Below are 22,288 nucleotides of genomic sequence, written 5' to 3'. Positions count from 1 at the left end.
AGAATGTGAAAAGGTCTGCACCACCTCAAGATTGAGGCCATTTTGCAATGCTCAACCTATGACAGAAAACCAACACAGCGAGTTTACTCCCTGCTGTACCAGTTTTCTTTTTCATGGATTTTTTAAAATGCAAATGAATGCACCAATTGTAGTTTACAGTCCATTCTACCAATTCACTCTCTTGCATGTGCAAACGTGGCCTCATAATCAACAAGGTAAGATGTGGGAAAATGAAGGTTAATAGTAATTTGCCAAAGGACATATAGCAAGCTCATGACAAAGGTGACATTAGAATTGGAGAGTTTTAGTCACTGTACTACACTTTCAGGGCAAGTTAAAACATGCACTTTAACTAATTCATAATACAGGTGTCAACTGTAGGAAAAACATTTTTCTAGTGCTGAAAGTGGCTCCTTTCACCATTGAGTTCAGTTCCAACTTTTCAAGTGTTTCTTCTGAGCTTTAAAGCTCTGAGTACTTTAGAGTCCAGGGTTTCTTAACTACAACCACCTGCTGCAACATCAGCCTGCTCTAATTATAAAATCTTCATCATAGACCCTGCTTCACGATTCCCTGCCTTCAGTAATTAAAGGACCACAAAAAATAACAGGCTTTTCAGTTATGGCCGTCAGTTTTGGATCACCTTCTCTAACCCTTCACAAATGGCACAAAACCCTGCTGTCCAACTAAAACATTTTTTCAAACTTTTACATTTTTTAATTTATACTTCATTTTTCTCCCTAATGAGGACCCAAGGTAGCTTACATAATGCTCTTCTCCTCCATTTTATCACAACACTCCTGTGAGGTAGGTTAGGCTGAGGGCTTCCATGGCAGAGTGTAGATTCAAACCTGGTTTTCCCAAGTCCTACTTCAACATTCTTAACCACTACACTACACTGGGCCTCAATTTTATAATTGTTCAATTTCAAACTTTGTTTTTTAAATTCCTCCTATGCCTTGATTTTTATTTGTACTTTGTCAGCTTTTAGTCTATATTGCTGTTTTTATATTTGTTACATTTTTATACTGTTGGATTTCAAGAAATTTTATGCTAGGCTGCTTTTATTGATTTACTGTTTTATCTTTTATTGTACAAAATAAATGGTTGAGTTCTCATTTTTAGTGGTATTTCAGAAGGATGAAGAGGATATAAGAGTTTTCTGTGCACTCTTTGGGTAATAATCAAACCAAAGATTATACAGTTTAGCTAAGGCTGCCAGCACCAGATCCTTCAAGATTGTGTACTTTGAAGATTTGCTTCCAAAGCATGTGTCTCAGCCCTTTAATGGGAAAAGTTTCACATAATTGATAGAAATAATTTTTAAAATATGATACAGAAATCTACTAAGAGTCAGGGCTTGCTAGCTTAAAAGTCAGCAGTTCTTTTAACATAGGATGCTTAACAAATGTTAATCTACATACTGTCCTGCTTTCTTCAATATCCTAACTCAACATCTGTCTAACCCAGTCCCAAATACTAGCAGCATGATTCTTATTGTACATCTGTCATGTGTATTCATTTCTCTGAGACTCATTTTCAAAAACTTAGATTCAAACGTAAAGCCTATAATTGAGGTTTAACTTTCTGCAGACCTCATTCCTAAATTGATATTTTTAACAAACACACTAAGACACAAGTATTAGATCTTTTCAAGCAAAGTTTTATAGTGGCTTAAAGTGAAACCTTCCATGAGTTTGTAGCTGATCTCTTGCATAAGTTATTAATTTCATTATTGGTTGAAGATTCCAATCCTTTCAGTTACATGTGCTTTTCTTAGCTGCCAAATGCTAATCCATTGGAAAGAAAATTATTTTTAATGTAAGCAACATGACAAGAAGTTGACAGGAAAAAAACTAGTTCATTTGAAATGTGGCGCTGGAGGAGGGTTTTACAGATAGTGTGGCTGGCCATAAAAATCAAATAAATGGGTCCTGCTCTAGCCTGAATTCTTCCAAGAAGATAAAGACGAAATTTAGGCTATTGTAGGGTTGCAAGCCTCCAGCTGGTGGCTGGAGATCTCCCAGAATTACAACCGATCTCCAGGCCTGTTCCCCTGCAGAAAATGGCTGCTTTGGAAGGTGGACTATATGGCATCATACCCCACTGAGATCCCTCCCCAAACCTCACCTTCTCCAGGCTCTACCTCCCACCTCCATTTATTTCCCATCCTGGAGCTGGCAACCCTAGGCTATTGTACTTTGGTCACATCATAAGAAGAAAAGACTCCCTGAAAAAGACAATAATGCTAGGAAAGGTGGAAGGCAGTAGGAAAAAAGAAAGACCCCAAATGGCTTGACTCAATAAAGATAGCCTCCAGTTTACAAGATCTGAGCAGTTAATGATCGGATGTTTGGGAGGTCTTTAATTCATAGAGTATCCATAAGTCAAAAGTGACTTGATGGCACATAATGTACACATAAGCAGTAAGGATCCGCAAATATACGGAGGTGAGGCAGGATCTTCCCTTCCTGTATCCCCATATATCGACCTTTATCACACTAAAGCATGTCCTATACAGCAGCTATATTGCAAAATGGTGCTTGCAGAATTTAAGGGGGTCACAAAGGGAAGCTAAGCCCCATACTACAAGGCAGGTAGCACTGATAGTTCATTTGTCCTGGAAGAGGATTCTTCTCCCAGACCTAAACGTGGCTGGGAATTGGCAAGATCCTAAAAAATGAACACTTGCCCTTTAAACCAAGCCCTACTAGGTTTAGTAACTACCTATAAAATCTAGTCTGGCCTGCTTCTGTATCTCTAACAGCAATTTAACCTACAGCTATTATCTGTAACTAAAGTTGCTGTTAAAAGGTACAAGGCAAGGGGAATTTAATCTGATGCCTCTCTGGACCTCTCAATTTTCTTCTCCAGACTATGGCATTTCCTGATATCCCAAAGAAACCATACAAGAGCTTTCCCAACTCCAAATAATGTACATCTCAGCTTTTCCCATCCTGAGGACTGGTAGGGAAAGCTGCACTGGTCACACACCGGGGACATGGTCTACTTAGTAAAGAGAGTGAGCGGGCACATTCAGATCAGAACAAAGTAGTCGGATGACTAACTTTCTTTTAAAAAGACAGAAAATCAGCAGCAACTAAAGTCTTTGTAAGAACCCTCTCCTCTTGCAGGGCAGAACCACAATGGGTTAATTCCCTGCCACGCTGCAACACATTGTGTTCCTCATGGGGAAAAGGATTCTTCTGATTGGATGACTATGACTTAATGCTGTCACGTGAGAGCCAATCAGAAACCACCTATTTCAAGTCCTCTCTTCTCTTTATATCTTTTGCTTTGCCTGATACAGTAAGAAGAGATTTGATTAGTGTTTAATTGCAATGTGGTCTACTGTTCTAGAGAGACAGCAGAGAAAATAGGTGGTTTCTATCAGATGCAATAACTCCATCACTGAAACGACAGCCTGTCTCCTCCCTTCATCATAGCCTCTAGCTCATAACTGCATCATGCTGGGTTCATCTTATGCATGTTATAACATACATACATTATGAATGAATTTTGGGGAATGGATTGTAGTGTCATAACAAAAGCCCTTATGACTCATGCAATGAATAGACAACAGGGCTAGTTCAAGGTAATTGAGTGCCCTAGGCAGCAAACCCAAAGGTCCCTTCTTGCCCTTCAGGTTTCCACGTCCGATTCAAACCAGCCAACAATTCTTCTGTACAAACCTCAAGTACTATCCTGCTCCTGTGCAATTGCCCTTTCTTTCCACAAAGCCTATGTAGAACAGCTTCCCAGAGATCGCCCCCAGTGAGTCAGAATTATCCATCTTCAACCACCCTCATCCAAAATCCTTGAGGGAGTCACTTCCTCTTGCCTTGGCAGAAAATATCCCTAGATTTCAAATACTGCATACAAGCTAGCTGAAGCAATATATTGTTGTTACAGCATCCACATATGTTAGCGTATGTATATGTAAGCTATAACAGTTCTTTCGGTGGGGGTGGGGAGATACATAGATGATGGGAATATAAAAAAAATGCAGTCTACTCAATCAGGATAATCTTCCTTTATCTGAACCTGAAGTGGGCAAAGCTTGAGCGACTCGGAGGACGATTCAACAGCATCTACTGCACAGATGCTGAAGTATGGGACAACTTCCCCAAAATTGTCATGGAAGGTATAAATATGACTCTTATGCTCAGCGTTGTAGAATGAGAGCTCCCCTTCATCACAGTCCAACTCCACTCTGACCTTCTTGAGGTCCTTCCCGCTTGCAGACCCCATCAGGATCGACTTGGAAGATCGGTCTCTCTTGTTGCTGGCACCCTGCATACGATACATGTACGTGAAGCCGAGATAGGAATCACTGCCAAAGCTCCACTGGTAGCCGCAATGCTTCCGAGCCACTCCGATGCACCAATTATTAATGCCGCCAATATCTACCTCCCAAGCATGAGATCCTTTGGCAAAACTCTTGGAGCCCAGGACGCAAGGCAATCCAGCAGAGAAACTTTCTGGGACGCCCACCGACAGCTTGTAGTTACCGGTTGAAATACTGGTGAGGTCATCAGAGACAGCCAGCCTTCCTGTAGATGTGTTGGAATCAAAGCTAAAAGGGACTGCAAAGGAGAGACAGTTACTGAGGGGCCAGGGAGGAAATATGACGAGCTTTAAACAAACTGAATTCCAACTCATTTTTAAACAGACATTAAAGCATCCATGCACAATAGACAAAGCTAAAATGTAACCTCCAGGCAAAGAGATAATGTGTCTCTGAGTACCAGCTTCTAGAAGAAAACAGAAATGGCCCAGCACCATAATGCCTCAAAAGTGACTATTAGCTAGTCACTGTTAGCAACAGAATGCCAGATTAAATGGACCCTGGTCTTAAAAAACAATCACTGCCTACTACGGTATCCCCCCTCAGAATTTCTCAGACATTGTCTTTAGTTTTCTTTGTGATGTCTGTTTAATTCTGGGCACATAGTTCAGTTATGGCAAGTTATAAATGTAGATTTTTCTTTATGAACATGTTATCACCTTGGATTCTCTATTCTTAAGTACATTAACTTAAATTTTTCCTCCTCTCTCTAAGTCTCCTGGGACAGAACAACAGAAAATGTAACTCAAAAGGTTGTGAAGGAAAAAAACAAAATTGTAAAATATCTATATAAGGACAGATGTCTTTAATAAATCAAAAGAAGTGCTTGATACCTATATGCTTTCCTTGTAGGGTGCACATCAGACTTTTTTTTGGAAATGTCGGTGTTTTTTTGATTTATCAAAGATGTCTATTTTTATAAAGGTTATTTTACAATTTTGTTCTTTTCCCTTTTTCTCAGCCTTTTGGGTTTACCTAATTGGATTCAGCCAGGATTTTTTTTTGCTCAATCTCACCTAATCCCCATCTTTAATACAGCACCCCTCCCCGCCACACACACGACAGGTTTTGTCCACAAGGGTTCCAGAATCCCCAGCAGAGCCTTTTTGGTGATCAGAGGGGACTCAATCTTTTTTCCCCATAAGCAGAAATCCAATCTTGTATATTGTAGCTACATGCAAAGGGAAAAGATCAAGAGAAATGGCTCTTTTTTACAGGCTTGGGTGCTTCCTCGTGAATAAATACACCAACCAAGTTGTCATAGCAGACTGGGGGCACTAAACTTGCAAATAAATACATACCTGCCTGATGTTTCTACAGGAAGGACAATGTTCACCACAGTGAGAAACACTGCAAAGTTAGTGTCTCATAAAGAAACGCTGCCCACCCCACCCATATTCCTTAGCCAGGACACCAGCTACGACTAGACATGTGTTGTACCATTCTAAGAGATCTGGAGGGGAGACACATCCCCCCACCACCATTAACCCTCAGTCCAACTACTTCTCTACCAGCTAGGTTTCGGATCCCCAAAGCCAGCCTTGACCATGAGGTCTTAAGTACAGAATTTCCAATGCATGTGTTGTACACATAAACATCTGCAGCAGTATACTGCTGCCCTCTAGTGGCTACAAAGAACATCTGCTTGTCCAAGTAAAGCCATAGCAGCTATCAGAAACACCTTTAAAAATAGACAAGAAAAGCAGTAGCCGCAGTTTTTTGAGTGAAAGGGAAATTGGGAGGAGGGGAACTTCCAATTCAAATTCTCCCTTGCATACATTGGCTCTTCCCTTTGCAGGGTTCAAAATGATTTGTTCACACTGCTTCCCCTCACCCCACTTTCTCTACATTCCTTCCTCCCAAAGCTGCTTTTTCCAATGTAGCACTGATGTTCCAATACAAAGATTAACCCTTGCCTGCACTATCATCTCATCCCCACTAGAGCAATGGGTACAATTACCCCATTTCTATTACGCACTATTCTTTACAGGGATTAGAACACCCACTTCGTTCATAAGCATGAACTGGAAGTGTGTGGGAAGAAACATACCTTTCTCTCATCCTGCTTGAGTGTGTGATGGGGGCAGGGTTGAAATTAAAAGGTTAGGTAACTGTAGACACAGCTCTGAGTAATGTTCGCCCCCAAATACGGGTGTAACTGCACTGCTTTACTAGATTTACTTGGCAATCAATTATAGCACCATTTTAAAAGGGCTTGCCTATCCTTCTTGCCAGCATACTATAAGGTCAAGGATCTTTTTCCAAATAAAGGATGCAACTGAACTTCTTTTCGAGAGAACACCTGTAGCAAAGTACTTAAGAGAATGAACTGTGGTTCCATTCTCTAGGTGGTCTCAGGAATAATATTCTTTCAGCCCCACCCCCCCCGCCCCATCTTCAAGTAGGGTAGTATTATCCCTATCTTAAAGGGTTGTATAGATCACATCAAGACAATGATCACTGAAAGCAATACATGCTTAAATAATAAAGAAATCTAGTCTATCTGCATCAGTTTTCACTTATCTACTGAATATACATGATTCTTTTTTGTGAGCAGACTTATTTTGGTGCACATTAACAGGTACACTGCTGCCCTCTGGTGGCTACAAAGAACAGCTGCTTATGTAAGTAAAGCCGCAGATTTCAGAAACACCTTTAAAATGATAGGAAAAGCAGTAGCTCTAGTTTAACTGAGGAAGGGCTTTTTTTTAAAAGGTACAATTGTCACTTCACAGACATCTACCTGACTAGCCTATGGCTGACCTAGTGTGCCCAAGTGGAGATAAAAATCTGAGTTTTGGCAGCACTGCACCCACAGAATTAGCTAAGTCAAAACATGAAATTCGGCATTACATCCCACTGCTCCCTTAGGAGTGGCAGATCACAATGCTGTGGAAAAGCCAGCTAGCCTAATTCTATCTTCTACACGAAACCACAGCAGCACACTCCAGGCGTAGACCTGCCAGCCCCATAACTTCCAGCTTTTGATTCTCACAGGTTTGCACATATTATGCTAAAAGTTTGCCATTAGCTACTTTTCCTCTGGGCTACCTCACAATATTCCCACTACCTGAGACCTCTTCCAGTTGTACAGAACTTAAGGTGCCCTGTGCACCTCCTTTCATAAAGCCTGCAAAAAGTTGTAATCCCAACTAAATTTAAGAGCAATTCTTTCTCACATAAACTAAACAGTGAACTTTTTCATTATAGATGTCTTCGTTCTGTGACACCTGAACGTGCACAGACATCATCACATGCACTATACAATATGGATAATGTTCATCCTTCTGCCCGTTTATAAGAGGTTCATCTTTCAGTTTCCAGTGTCTACCTAGATTACAATCCCATGTTCCTACTACATATTGTTGGTTGTTGTGGATTTTCCGGGCAGTATAGCCGTGGTCTTGGTGTTGTAGTTCCTGACGTTTCGCCAGCAGCTGTGGCTGGCATCTTCAGAGGTGTAGCACCAAAAGACAGAGATCTCTCAGTGTCACAGTGTGGAAAAGATGTTGGCAGGTCATTTATATCTACTCAGGAGGGGTGGGGTTGAGCTGAGTCATCCTGTAAGAGTTTCCCAGGGTGTGGAATGCTAATGGAGGGAGACTTTACTGTATCCTGAGGAGGTTCTTTTGCATATGGATTGGTGCTTGATATGCTAATCTTCTCCGCAGGGCTATTGTCAGGTATAGAGTATTTTGTTAGCCTGGTGTTTTTCAGGACTGGAAATCATGCTCTATTCATTCTTAAGGTCTCTTCTTTCCTGTTGAAATTGTGCTTGTGCTTATGAATTTCAATGGCTTCCCTGTGCAATCTGACGAAGTAGTTGGAAGTGTTGTCCAGTATTTTAGTGTCCTGGAATAGGATACTGTGTCCTGTTTGAGTTAGGCTATCTTCAGCCACTGCTGCTACTACATATTGTTTCTCACAGATCATACTAGTTTCTCCAGTTCTACAAATGCCGGGGGGGTGTGTGAGCAGGGAGGGTCCTTCCTGCTGCCAGCAGCCCAGCTTGATCACTAAAAGACTGTGGGATGCTGTCATATATGAGAATCTGTTTGCCTTAAAGAAAATACACACACCTGTGTGAACACTGCCATAAAAGCCTTAAGCAGGAAAATAGTGATTGGATGAGAAACCAGAAGTCTTGCAACATATGGCTAGCTTGTCCCCGGGAACAAGATGAATAGGTTTGAATAACTTCATCTTGGAGCTTTAAAAATCAGTGATGTAGAACATTGCGGGATTGGGAATTGCTGGCTTGGTGGGGGTTAGAGCCAGCACCCCCCACTTCTCCAGTAAAGATAAGTTCCATTGAAACCCTTCCAACTGAGAGAAAAAGAATTAGAAGTCTAATCATTTGGAGAAAGTATGTCACGAAGGTGGAGGGGCAACAGAGACCCTCCTTTGCTAAATTTCTGCTGCTTCATGCCCCGTTCTTCAGGAATTTTAATTTAATTTTAATTCAATTTTAATTTAATTTATTATATTTATATTCTGCCCTCCCCGCTTTCGCAGGCTCAGGGTGGATAACAAATACAAACATAATTAAAAACATTTTTTTAAAAAAAGGAAGGAAGAATGCCAAAGTAACATCACACTACGAAAAGGCTAGTTAGCTATTCTCTTTTGAGTTTATTTCTTAAATTCTGCAAGATCTTTCTTTAGGTATTCTCATTTCATCTACGTTAGTTCTTTCTGTAGGGTGTATACTGATTAAAAGCCTTTTTATTAAAAGATGTTTTGACTGCACTGAATCTGTGCCCACCTGCCTAGTTGCTCAGATACACTCATAGACACTTACATCCCACCTTCCTAAGGATTCAAGGCAGTGGGTGGATTTGGGGGGCAGAGTATTAAGGATACTTTGATTGGTGGTAGATTCTATCCAGGGACCCCAAAACCAAGAAGCGGATTTGGGAAGGAAGGGGCTTCCCAAGAACAGTTAGGATTCCTCATAAGTAGGCACTCTGGGCCACTGAACTCCCTTGGATGCTTGCTGTTTTAAAAAATAAGTGACAGATGGTGCAGGGGTGAGGACCCCAGGCCATCATGATAGTTGCCATTTCCCTGAGAAGTGGGATCAGCCCTGCTGCCATCACTCATTTTCCCCAGCCACCAGAGGTTTTAGCATTCTCATCTACATACATCACCTGGTACCTTCAGACTTACCTACTTTGATGATATCCAACATTTTCTTCCATGTGTTGTATTGCAAAGAATCTAGATATTTTGTAATTTCTATCAACATCCCTGGGGGGATTGCTTCTGGCTCTTCTGCTGTCCAGGCAATTCTGGGGAGCACAATCCAGATAAAAGTAGGGTATGAGAATCAATGGTGAGGAAGCACCAGGCATGTTGCAAACTAGCCAGAAGCTCTCCCTTGAATTTAACATTTTTTTTGGCCTAGAATTCTATTTAAACTATAAACAATAAAATAGTAACTATAAACAATAAACTTATATTTAACTTCTTGAGATCACTTTGATGTACAAATCATCTGTTTTCTCCTGTATGAGCCTAAATGAGTAGATAATCTTTCCTCCATTTTTTTAAAAAGAAAAAGACTTCTAGTCTTCATACTTGTATAACTAGAAACACACAGTAATCTGTTCTGAGTGTTTATGGCACACATAGACAGCTCCAACATATACACAGAACTCTGGAAATGGCTTCTACATTTGGTTCAGAAAAGGAAACTAATCCATGCACATAATTCCTGTCTGCACATGAACTGGATTTCCCAACTGCCTAGAGAGGCACAATGCAAAGAGCAGCTCAGTCGTTAGTGGTAGCACAAGCGTTGCAGTTCTTGTGATGCTTTGGGCATGTTCCCTGCAAAATACGAATGTGATTCAGAACCTCTGGGGGACCTAGTAGAAATCCTTGAGCTGCCACTTTAAACATGCATTCTACCAGAGCTATGGCCCCTCTACCCCCACCATAAGACAGACTGATAGACTGCTGAAATCATAACTAGAAACGCTCGACCTACCTACGTTTCCGGTTTTTGTGTTTCTGAAAGAAAGGGGGAAAAGAGAAAAAGCCAGATTTTAAGAAGTTGCATTTCAAATGAAAACAGAAGCCATTTCCACATGGGTTCTTTGACTTCCCCACTTTCATTTTAAAAAGTCACTAGCTCCTTCCATCATGGATATATAAGGGGGAAAGCAAATCCCTGCCCATAGTAGGGACGATAGTGGTTAAGAGTGGCAGGATTCTAATCTGAATAACCGGGTTTGATTCCTCACTCTGCTTGAAGACAGCTGGGTAACCTTGGGTCAGTCACAGCTTCTCAAAGCTCTCTCAGCATCACCCACCTCACGGGGTGATTGTCATGAGGATAATAATAACTTACTTTGTACACCGCTCTAAGAGTGGTATTAAGTTGTCCAGAAGGGCAGTATATAAATAGAACGTTGTTTTTATTATTATTAAGACAATGAAAGCTGGGAAGTTTTTATAATGGTGTATTAATATAAAGATATTCAATTGTCTATTTAAAACAGTGAAACAGACTCAATGACCTGGGGGAGGGGGGTGGCTGCTGCCCGAGCAGGGAAAGCTGTCATGCAGAAGGGAAACCTGTCTTGGGGAGGCATGCTTGCCACCACTGCATTATATGAGCAAGTATACCAGCAATAGAGAAACCACACAAGCTGATCTCCATGTGGAAACCGCCAGTTTTATTTACTATTTATAGTCTGCTTTTTTTACAGAAACTCAAGGTAAATGGCAAAGCTAAAGACCAATACAACAAAACCAGAATATTGCAATTAAAAACTGCCTAAAATCCCCCCCCCCCGACATTAAAACTACAATCTTATTCCCAGGATATAAGCTTTCTAGAGTCAAAACTCACTTCGTCAGATATACACATCACTTACTAGCCGGTGCTTTTAAATAGCGGTCAGGAATTGAACCTTTGACCTATTGCACGCAAAGCAGCTTATCTGCCGCTAAGCCGCAGCCTCACCACAGCGCATAGTATCTCCTACCTTCTGCTTCTTCTTGGAAAGAATGCTGGACTAGATCAACCTTTGTATGATCCAGCAAGGCATGCAAGAGGACACAGTCAGGAACATAAACACAGGTTACTTATGTCCTAATAGTTAAGAGATCATAAGCATTCTTCCTTTATAAATTTAAACACAAGTTTATAGCCAGGGCATGGCCAGGGGCTCTTTCAGCAGAAGGAATTGAGGGAAGATGGCTGCCCGGTTGAAATGACTGAGCTAAGCATTTTTTTTGTCTCTGGCTGCACATATTTATAGCCAAGGCATGGCACTTATCTTGTGCAATACAGTTTACAGTCTGATTACTTTGGGTTTTATTTTTTAAACTGTACATTTAAGGGTTTTTTAAAGCCACTTTGGGCCCTTATCGGGGAGAAAAGTGGGATAAAAATATACTAAATAAATAAGTCATTGAAATCCTAGTGCAAGCATGCAAGACAGAAGCCATCACACCCTTACAGTAAAAACACGGAGCATAATCAATCTCTATAAGATTCCGCTGTGCCTTAACATGCTGTGTTGTGAATACACCATAGCAACTATTGAACAAACAAGAGTCTTGCCAACAGCTCCCAGAGAATTGTGGAGGTGGAATCTTCCCGCTGATTTGGGGGAGAAGCAGATGCCGACCAACCTTACCTGGAGGAAGGAGACATCGTCATCTTTCTGGTCAGCTTGCAAGTGGTCAACCTCTTGTTGCAAGATATTGCTTTCTTCTGACAGCTTTTTGATCTTGTCTTCAATCAGATCCTTTTTCTGCTGGGTCTCTGCCTGCAGCTCCTCCAGCATGGCCTTCTCCTCTCTCTGCAGGAACTCATGCAAGTGTTCAAACTGCTTTTTGATCTCTTTCTCCAGCCTGGCACTTTCTACCTGTGGCAAGAGAGATGTGTGGGAGGGTGAATGAGAAAGGAAGACACAAAAACAGACAGGGCTGTTGACTCCACCAGGGAGCAAACCGGTGTTTTATCATCCCACTGGGCACCCTTCAGTCCTGGAGAAACGGGACCTTGCCAGGAATGAACCAATCTATGGAAGACTTGCCTTTAAAAAAGTGTCAGTTCTTAGGCTGCTTTTACATATGTTGCATAAAGCACTCTCAATGAACTATGGCAATAATTTGCAACTGGATTTTCCTGTGTGAAACAGGAAAATCCAGTTGCAAATGACTGCTATAGTGCACTGACAGTGCATTATCCAATGTATACAAGAGCAATCTTATTCTGCTCTCAAGAAGAGCTTGCCAATAAGAATCCTCCAATGCAACCTTGCAGGCAGGAAAAGAGTAGACAGGCATACAAGAATACACAGTTAAGCACCTAATCCTACTGCTCTACTGCAGACCAAGACAGCTTCCTACCTGAAACTTAAGCATCACAGTTTCTAATGAGGTGGTTGTAGGAAAAGCTGCACCTGTCAAAGCTCTCCCTTCTGTTGTTTAAAGGCTAACAAAACATCTGCCCTGATGACAGAAGGTGATCAAATCCAGTTCCTTTCCCCACTGCAGGAGTATTCTACCTTACACCCAGTTATTCATTACAGATTAAAGCCCGTAATCAAGAACTGTGTGGGCCACATGCAAAATGCACCAAGATCAGATGGGTAGGAATCCATTCTCCCTGCAAATGTACTCAATTTGCAGCCAGTCAAACACACACACACATACACACACACACCAGCAGAAGGAAGTCATCTTTTCAATACCCGCAGGTACCTTGTTGTGTTTAGCGATCTCTCTGTAAGACGACTGCACTCTTCCAAATTCTTGCATCTTATCCCATAGAGATCTTTCCATGTCTTTGCATTTGGCCTAGATAATTAGAAAAGAAACATAAGCTTTAGCTTTTAGTTTTAGCTCTTAGTTTTCCAGTTCATACAAAGGGGAAGCCTCCCATTTTTTAAAAAAAGCATTAACACTACATTGCTGTTTAAGAAGTTATGTTATTTATAGTCCACCATTCTCATTGACTCAAGGTGGATTTTATAACATAGTACAATCCATAGGATGAGGAGACATCTGTTCAATGATGTACTAGAACTAGGACAGCAGAAATCTAAAACAAGGCATAAGTATTAAACATGACATGTTAAACCATATAAAAAAATAGTATTATTTAAGTAGAAATATAATGCATTGAGAGCAAGATTAAAACATACAGCAACAGATAATACATATTAATAGTATAGTCCAAGACCCTGTTCCCTCTACTGAAATACCTTCTTCAACCGGTATGTTATAATGCAGCTCTATCAGTTTAGGAAAATGCCCTCCTAACCAGTTCTGTTTTACACAGTGTGCAGGAAGCTAAGTGTGGGAGCCTTCCTGACGACCTCAGGTAGGCCATTCTGAGGCTACTACAGAGAATGCATATGTACAGGTAGTTGTTGATCTTGTCCATCTGCAGGGCAGCATCTGCAGAAGACTTTGTTCAGATGACAGAAACTGCAGTGGGACATAGGAGGTGGTTCTGCAGATATGAGGGTCCCGGGCTACGAAGGGCTTTGTATGTGATGCTGAGAGGTGGTGGAGCAGCTGAAGCAGCAATTGGCTGAAACTTGTATGATATCATGGAACATTCACCAAGATTCTAGCTTCTTGGAACATTCAAAACAACAATATTCACAAACAGTCCAGCATGCATGAAGAACGACCAGCTTTGGTTGAACCCTTTCACAGGCCCTAGAAAAGGTAGGATGGGAAGGCATACTGAGGCCTGGAAAGCAGAGTGGAAAGAGGTCTTAGTAAACAGGCAAGCAGAGGCAGTGAGTTCAAAGGCATAAGAGAACAGTTAAGGAAAAAGAGCAGCTAATGAGAGGGAATGGGGGGAGAACTTAGAATAAATCTCGTGTCGTTGGACTCCACTGAAAGGCTGCAACCCAAAATTGTAGGTCGTCTTCTGGGCTGGCGTAGGTCTTTTCACTTGAGAACTAAACAGAGTATATTCATGGTCTTCACATGTTCATATCCCTGGATGGTTCCAATCAGAGCCAACTTCTACATTCTGGAGGAGGGCTCATAAGGAAAGCAATAGACCACTGCTCCATCCAGTCCAGCATACAATTTCACACAGCAGCCAACCAGTTGCCAGGGGAGGCTAAACAAACAGAGCACAGAGACCGAGGCCATCCCCCGCTGTTCCCTCCCACCACCGCTATCCAGAGGTTTGCTGCTTCTGTAGATGGAGGCTCCCTTCCCTGTGGCTAGTAGCCACTGATGAACCTCTCCTCCCTGAATCTGTCTAACCCTCTTAAACCTATCTATGCTCACAGCCACCACTACTTCTCTTGGCAAGGAATTCCACAGCCTAAGTACTCACTGAGTAAAATAGTATTTCCTTTTGTCTGTACTGAGCCTTCTCCCAAACAATTTCATCAGATGCTCCCAAGTTCTGGTATTATGGGAGAGAAAGAAAAAGCTCCCTCTTATCTACTTTCTCCAGGCCGTGCATGATCTTATAATCCTCGATCATGCTTCCCCCTAGCCATCTTTTTTCTAAACTGCAAAGTCCCAGTCTCCAACCTTTTCCAATCAGAAGGTGCTCCAATCTCCCCATAATTATCTTGGTTGCCCCCCTTTGTAGTGTTTCTAGCACTGCAATATCCTTTTTGAGATACAGCAACCAGAACTGTAACTGCACACATTATTCCAAACAGGGTTGCCATCCTCCAGGTGGGAGCTAGAGGTCTCCCAGAATTACAACTGATCTCCAGCCAACAGAGAAGTTGCCCAGGAGAAAATGGCTGCATTGGTGGATAAGCTCTGTGGCATTAAGCCCTTCTGAAGCCCCTGCCCTCCTCTCCCTAAACCCCACCCTCTCCAGGCTCCACCCCCAAATCTCCAGGCATTTCCCACACGTTGTGTTAACACACACACACACACACACACACACACACACACACAGACTCTAAAGCGAACGATACACCATTACAGTACAGAATCTAGTTTTTTGCAACTTAGAAATACATTTCATTAGGAATTAAACCATGGGAATTATTTTACCATATTTTGTTTAGTTTGTTAAGCCGTTGAGGCAGAATAAACAACTCAAGTGCCTGAGACAGAGACAGCCATCGGGCCTAAGCAACTCCCCTTCTTCAAACTATTGTCTTCTGGTGGGGGAGGGATACTCAGATATATCCTAGCCATCCCTTCATACTGAATCACACTTCCTCTCCCTCTTAAAGACAGGAACCAACATGAGGCTAAGTGACTCAGAGAAGCTCATGTTGTGCGAGAGCCAGACAGGAACTCAAGTCTGGAAAGTGTGACTCAAACTTCTAACTGCCTTTCCTCTCCTCCCCACCCCCTACCCTCCGCATTCGCTAGGAGTTTATGTGCTGCTTTCTCACACTGTTTGCTATATAATTTCCTCTCTTTGCTTGAAGCTGTAAGATTCATCATCAAAATAGTCAGCCTATGGTGTCCATGTCAGTGCCCCAATTTCTCCACATATAACAAGCTGCAAGAACTACTTGCCCAAGGCCTGTAGAGAGTCCATAGCAAAGGTGGGAACATATCAGGATCTCTTGGGAGTTTCATCTACATAGGTGGCGTCCACACAGGGATTTTGTGGTTTCCCCACTGTTGGTGCACCTGCAGATAATGCACAATGGGGCTTCCACAGGGCCAGCGGGCCTATTGAGGCCAGGTAGGCGGTGGCCGCAGGCGCGGGGTGCCGGAGGGAGCGCTGGAGAAGGCGCGGCGGGCGGGAGCGTGTGCCACAAAGCACCAGCCTCCTATCCCTCCCACCCCGCGCCGCTGCCGCCACCAGCACAAGCCCCCAGCCAGGCGCAGCCACCGCGGGCAGGCATCTGCGGTGGCACACATAACCGAGTGGGAGAGCTCGGAGGCCGCCCACCGCAGCAATCGGGCCAGCGGTGGCGCATGCGCTCCCGTGATGACGTCACGCGCGACATCATCACGCAGGCCGGTGCGCCCGCGCGCTCGTGCGGACGCCCGGCCGGCTGGCCGCGAGCATGGTAAACCCTTGCGCCGCCCCTGGGCTTCCACATGGGGTTCCTTGCCCCACTCCCCCAGCAGTGGCCCTCCCCCCTCTCCTGGGCTACCAGGGCTTTTACATTTTTAAAAAAACGTTGACACTAGAATATTTTTATATTGATACACCATTGAAACAACGGGGGCAGCAGGTTCTCCGAATTACCAGCTTTCATTTTTAAAATAAAAATAAAAGTTAAGAATTCAGAGAACCTGCTACGCCTATTGTTACAACAGTATATCAATATAACAATATTCTAGTACTGATTATTTTGTAAAAATATAAAGCCCAGCAGTAGAAAGAAATTGCTGCAGAGGAAACAGGGTCAGAGAAATAATCCGAATCTTTCTACCCACACAGCAGCCATTCAGGCTATACTGTAATCTTTCCCCCAAACTTCAGAGCAGACTAGGTTTGAGAAAGATCAGAGAAAAGCGGGTGGCTAACCCCAGGAGGTGCACAAATGCACCATGATGCTTTTGGGAAGCAGGAAAAGAATGCTTCCACAAAGCACTGAACTCTGGGCAGATAACCCATGTGGAAATGGCCATTATGAAGGTTCATGCTCTCCATCTTCCTACACTTATCCTGTTCTTGCTCCTTATCACTTTCCTAAAAATAATAGCAGTACTTTCAAATCCTCCTCTTCATTATGCAAATGCCGCCCAATGAGCATTTTTAAAAATCCCTACTCTTTCCATTTAGCTACCTCAACAAGTGCCTCTCAAGTCAGAAACAATGTTCGTGTGCACAGCAAAGTTAATGGGATTACAGCGAGATCTCTGTCAAATTGTAGGCCATCTTCCACCCTGTCTCACAATTCTCTTTTGCTTTGGGGAGTTTGGAAGTACTTTGGCAAAGAATGCAGGGGGTTCCAGTAAGTATTTAATAGCCAAGTCTGACAATGATTGCCTGTGTAGGTCAAGAGACTTCAGCCCATTTAACAAATCCAATAAAGCAACCCTATGTCTCTTCAAGGTCTGCGTCTCATGCTATTACATACTCAGAAGATTAATTTCACCTATTGCTAGCTGTATACCTTCCTGAGCACATAAGTGGCCTAGCTGGAGGGGACTTTGTGTGTAGTTTGTTTAGAGATGAGTGCCTTCAAGTACACTAGCAGCTCCTAATTTCTATTGCAGGGGTCCCCAATGTGGTACCCCTGGGCATCATGGTGCCCACCAACACCTTTTCTGGCAAGCAGTAAGTGTTTTTCAGAAACTGTTTTTTGACTAGCATGGATTCTGATTGACCATTGGAGACCTCACTTGCTATGCAGATTTTTTTAAAAGTTGTTCTGACAGCAGCTGCCTCAGCATAATAATCTTCACTACATGACTGAAGGTAAGCTGTGTGTACGCAAGAAAATATTTGTAAACAATAGGCATCTGGTTAAACAGAACTTCTGCCCTAAATGCTGAAGAATTACTAATAGTTATCCATAGCCTCACTTTCTGATATTTTGTAGTTGGCTCCACCTCTCGTAGCAGCCATATTGTGGTTGGCTCCACCTCCTGCAGCAGCCATTTTGTAGTTGCACCCACCATTCTGTGTCAGAATTCTAAAGGGACCCCATAGGCTCAAAAAGGTTGCTGACATCCCTGTTCTATCTGAGCCATCATGCAAAATAAAGGGCTGCATAGGGACCCATGAGGCTGTGGCTCAGTGGTAGAACATCTGCAGAAATTCCCCAGCATTTCCAGCTAAAAGTAACACAAAGCACCTCTTCCCAAGACCCTGCAGAACAGCTGCCCATTAGAGCAGACAATACTGAATTTGTGGACCAAGGGTGTGACTCAAAATAAGACAGCTTCATGTGGAGTCCTGTGGATCAGCGCAATGTCACATGGTTGTGTAACTGCGCTGGTGCAAAAGAGTAGGGCCAGACTACAAATGATAGCCACTAGAGAGCTCACATGAATCAGAACCACCATGCACCCAGGTCCCCACCATCACTGGTCACATATGCCAGGGAAGCTTGCTTTACAAGGACCCCAATTCACAAAGCAAGTGCATTGAACACCATAGCTAGAAAGGGATAAGCTTGCCATGTGGCATAAATGTGCCTTATTTATATAGCATAAATAATGAGTAGCTTAGCCTAAAACAAGGAGTGATATGGACAGAACTGCGAGGGAAGGTCCTATTCAGTCTCTGGTTTTGCTAAATAAAAGGGGAAAAGAGAGCTCCAAGTATAGGCCTTTTTACCTGCATATACCATTTCAGCTTGACAAACTGGACGCATGAAAGAGAACACCCTTGGCTGACTGCGGTATGCACAGCTACCTCCTCCCATAGACAGAAGACTCCTTTGAACACAGCTCCTGCATGAACGCTTACCCTGTAATCCTTGGCAATCTCCTCTACAGGTCTCATTTTGTGGTCTGCATGCTGCTTGGAGTTTTGGCATACGAAACAGACCAGCTCTTTGTCATCCAGGCAGAAAAGTCGGGCCTCTTCGCGGTGCAAAGAGCAGAGGGCAGACGTTTCCCCAGCCTGCCGCTGCTGGTTCTTCTCCTGCTTGAGGAACATCTCCACAATGTTGGCAAGCGTGTGGTTAGTGCGCAGGTCCTCCAGGGAAGATGTTGCTTTGCACACCGGGCAGACGTGGCGGGTTTGATTCTCCCAGGAACGGCCCACACAGCCTTTGCAGAAATTGTGGCCACAGCGAAGGGTGACGGCATCCTTGAACGGCTCGTAACAAATCGGGCACAGCAGCTCCTCCTTGATGGTGGCCGTGGGCAAAGAGGAGGCAAGGGAAGACGCTGCAGGAGTTTGTTTGGCCATAGCTCTGTCAAGGAGGGAAGAAAAGAACAGAAAGAAAATGCAAACCCTCTGCAGAAAACAGCCAGCTGTGGCCAGTGACTCACAGCTGTTAACTGCAAACAACTTTTGCTCCGCCTTACTTCATTTCTTTCCACCCCTCTTTATTTTAATACAGAAAGGGGCAGGGTTTAGGATACTGCCTGACACAGCTTAGAACCAATGGAAGAAAAGATCCGGATCCTGCTTGTAAAATTCCAGCGTCCCTATTCAGAAGGATTCTTCTAACGCCGGGCAAGGGAAGGGGGGTGGGATTTAAGCAGCACGCGGGAAGTGCGCTTGAAAGAGAGGAAACTTAAACGGGCAGTACGTTGCTCTGGTTTTGGAGCGGATTTCGCCAGGCAGTTGGATACGATCCCAGAAGCGTGTTTCCGCGGGAACGGATGTGTCTGGTTCCCAGTGGCCTTTCCCCCAAAGACAAAGGAGCTCGGCCCAGTTTCACTGCCCGTTTTTATGAAGGCGGGTCCGACCCAAGGAGTCGCTGCCTGCCGCTCCTGAACACGCGGCTGCCCGTGCATTTGGAGCCCCAGCGAAACAGGCGGCTGCCCGGGCAAAATGCTTCCTTGGAGGAAGTAATAAGCGTATATGCCTTGTGACAAGGGAGCACGAACAAGATGTATAGCCCAAACAAGATCACTCGGAAGGGAGGCCACGGAATGCTCTGAACCGCCCAATTCGTGTTGAGGGCTTTGGGGGATTTTTGGTTTCCTTCCATGAGAAACAACAGGAGTGGGTTTTTTTTTAAAAAATCAGACTATTACAGATTGCGACGATCGACTTTTGAGAAAACATATGACCGTGTTTCGTGTCTGGGATCCGTCCCTGGTTAGAAGCGTTTAACGCGGGGTTAGAAAGCGGGAAAGACCTAGTTGTCGGGGGAGGGGTGATTCCTAACTAGCCACGCGGGAAAAGAAAACCAAAAGCGACGCTTGTGTAAATGGCGATTGAGGGAATTCGAATGTTAACAAAATGACTTTCAGCTTTGTGGTCAACTAGGAGTGCAATCCTAAACAAAGCTACCCCAGTCTAAACTCATTGATTTCAATGAGCTTAGACTGCAGTAACACTGTTTAGGGTAGTAAAAGAGTCCAGTAGCACCTTAAAGACTAACCAACTCCTCTGTATCTGTTTAAGATTGCACCGTAGATCTGCCAGCGATGATCCCAAAAATCTTAAGCCACGTGCGTCCCGGGGAACTGGCCTCCGGATCCTCTGCTTGCGCGTCTCCCTCTCAAGGCAAGGACTCCCTCCCTTCTTTCCCCCCACCTTTACCTCGTTGTGTTACAAGGAGTGGGCAGGCATCTCTGGCAACAAATCCTGGAGCTCCTTCGCCTGGGGCTCCGGGCGAGATTTCCCGGGAAAAAAGCCATCAGCGCCCGCTCTCGATCCCCGGATTCCCCTTCCGACCGTAGCTTCCCCCTCTCCACGGAAAGAGGCCGGGATTCTCGGCCTTGCCTTTTATGTCTCGGAGCCGCGTTGGGGAAGTAACTCCGCCTCGCAGCCAGTTTGACTCGGGCTGGGCGATGCTCAGGAGGAGGCGGGAAGTTGCAGAGCTCCTCCAGCCAGTCGAGTTACCTTTTCCCTACCTGCGCCCGGAGGCTTCCAGGTTGGCAGGGAAAGTAGGTCAAGGTAGCCAGGGGAGTGCCAGCGTTGGCAACTCTCATCTTCTGGTGAGGCTTCTAAAATAAGAAACTGCCATGTAGAGGACACAAAACCGGAAGGAATTGCAAAGACAGGGTTCAAAATTATCTTAATATAATGCAACTGGAAAAGCAAAGCACTGGGGTCATGGGGAAATCCTGACTTGCCTATCTTTTAGAATTTTTTGTTCTTAGATTGCCAGCAAACATGTAGCTAAATTAGTTTCTGCGGAATAGTCGTGTTGATCTGCAGCCAAAGAGCAAGATCCATGAGCACCTAAAGACCAGCTAGATTTCCAAGGTATGAGCTTTCGATAGTCAAAGCTCTCTTTGCCAGATGTAACTAAAGCCCTTCTAAACACACTATGCATTTGTACTTTGGTGCATGTGTTATTTGGACTTGCTTGGATACTATTGGGGAACAGGTTTTGTTGCTGCTTCGCCACAGCATCATGGTGCCTCTGTACACCACCCATCCTCATCTTTTCTGCAATCTTGTCCAAACCTGCTTTTCTATGACGTTTTGGGAAAGATTGCAGCAAAGCCTGGATGGCTGCCATGTAAGTGGGACAGTGTGGTGCTGTTTTCCTTTACCCAGTCCCTGCAGTGGCCATCCCTCATCCCACTCCACACCACCAGGGAGACTTCCGGAGTTTTTTTAAAATCGGTAATTCCAGAGAGATTCATCTAACCTCCTCGAACATTGACTTCCGCCAATGAGTGAAGACTTTTCTGTTTCTTCTAATGGTCCCTTACTGACCCTCCTTGTTTGTTTTTAATTGTTGGTTTCATATACATGTACTGTTTTGAGTGGGTTTTACTGTCTCTTTAATTGTTTACCACTTTGGGGGCTCTAATTGAGCAAAAAAGCAGGATACAAATGTTTTAAATCAATTAATATTGGTATGGCAATTACCAGTTTTTTTAGAACCTGGGCCTTTTCTACCAGGGCAATTTACTCCTCTCTTTTTGAGTGTTTGCTCCAATCAAAAGCAGTATCTCGGAACGACCCCAGGGTTTGGCAAAGAGCCGAAAGGATATATCAGCCTGTGATATTTTGATTGTGGTTCTTGTGTTCTCCTCTCAGCTCTTTGCCGAACCCAGGGGTCGTTTCGGGATGCTGCTTTGATTGGAGGGTAATGACCTAGAGACAACACACAACAAGGAATCATTTGGGCACGTCAATATACTTACTTGCTGCAATCCGGATAAAGGAGATTTTCTCTACAAATACTGAAGAACTTGATTATATATGCTTTATGATATTTTTGTATAATCTGTATCGGATGTATTTATTGGAGTATTTTTGTATAAGAATTTCTGAATGTATCTTCTGAACGTAGTTGGTACCACACAGTGGATATTAAGAAAGCCTTTTTGTATGTGATTATTACTATACAAAGAGCACTTTTAGCAAGATTGCACTTTATAAAATTTCTAGTAACAAAGTCCATTGTGGGGGGCGGAGCT

The 22,288-nt window shown here is 43.6% G+C and overlaps 1 protein-coding gene across 1 annotated transcript; it reads right to left on the bottom strand.

The window, feature by feature from the left end:
* Positions 1-829: 829 nt before the first annotated feature.
* TRIM35 (tripartite motif containing 35) lies at positions 830-20,639 on the bottom strand. Its single transcript, XM_054988735.1, has 7 exons — positions 20,451-20,639; positions 18,696-19,146; positions 13,073-13,168; positions 12,001-12,231; positions 10,341-10,363; positions 9,518-9,639; positions 830-4,586 (listed from the first exon to the last, which is right to left on the bottom strand). The coding sequence occupies exons 1-7, from the start codon at positions 20,546-20,548 to the stop codon at positions 4,015-4,017; spliced, it is 1,593 nt and encodes a 530-aa protein (XP_054844710.1). The 5' UTR covers positions 20,549-20,639; the 3' UTR covers positions 830-4,014.
* Positions 20,640-22,288: the final 1,649 nt, after the last annotated feature.

This window comes from Eublepharis macularius, chromosome 1, assembly GCF_028583425.1.
Source record: "Eublepharis macularius isolate TG4126 chromosome 1, MPM_Emac_v1.0, whole genome shotgun sequence".
NCBI lineage: Eukaryota > Metazoa > Chordata > Lepidosauria > Squamata > Eublepharidae > Eublepharis > Eublepharis macularius.
The sequence above is the reverse complement of the archived record's forward strand: the minus strand, read 5'-3'. Positions and strand labels throughout refer to the sequence as shown.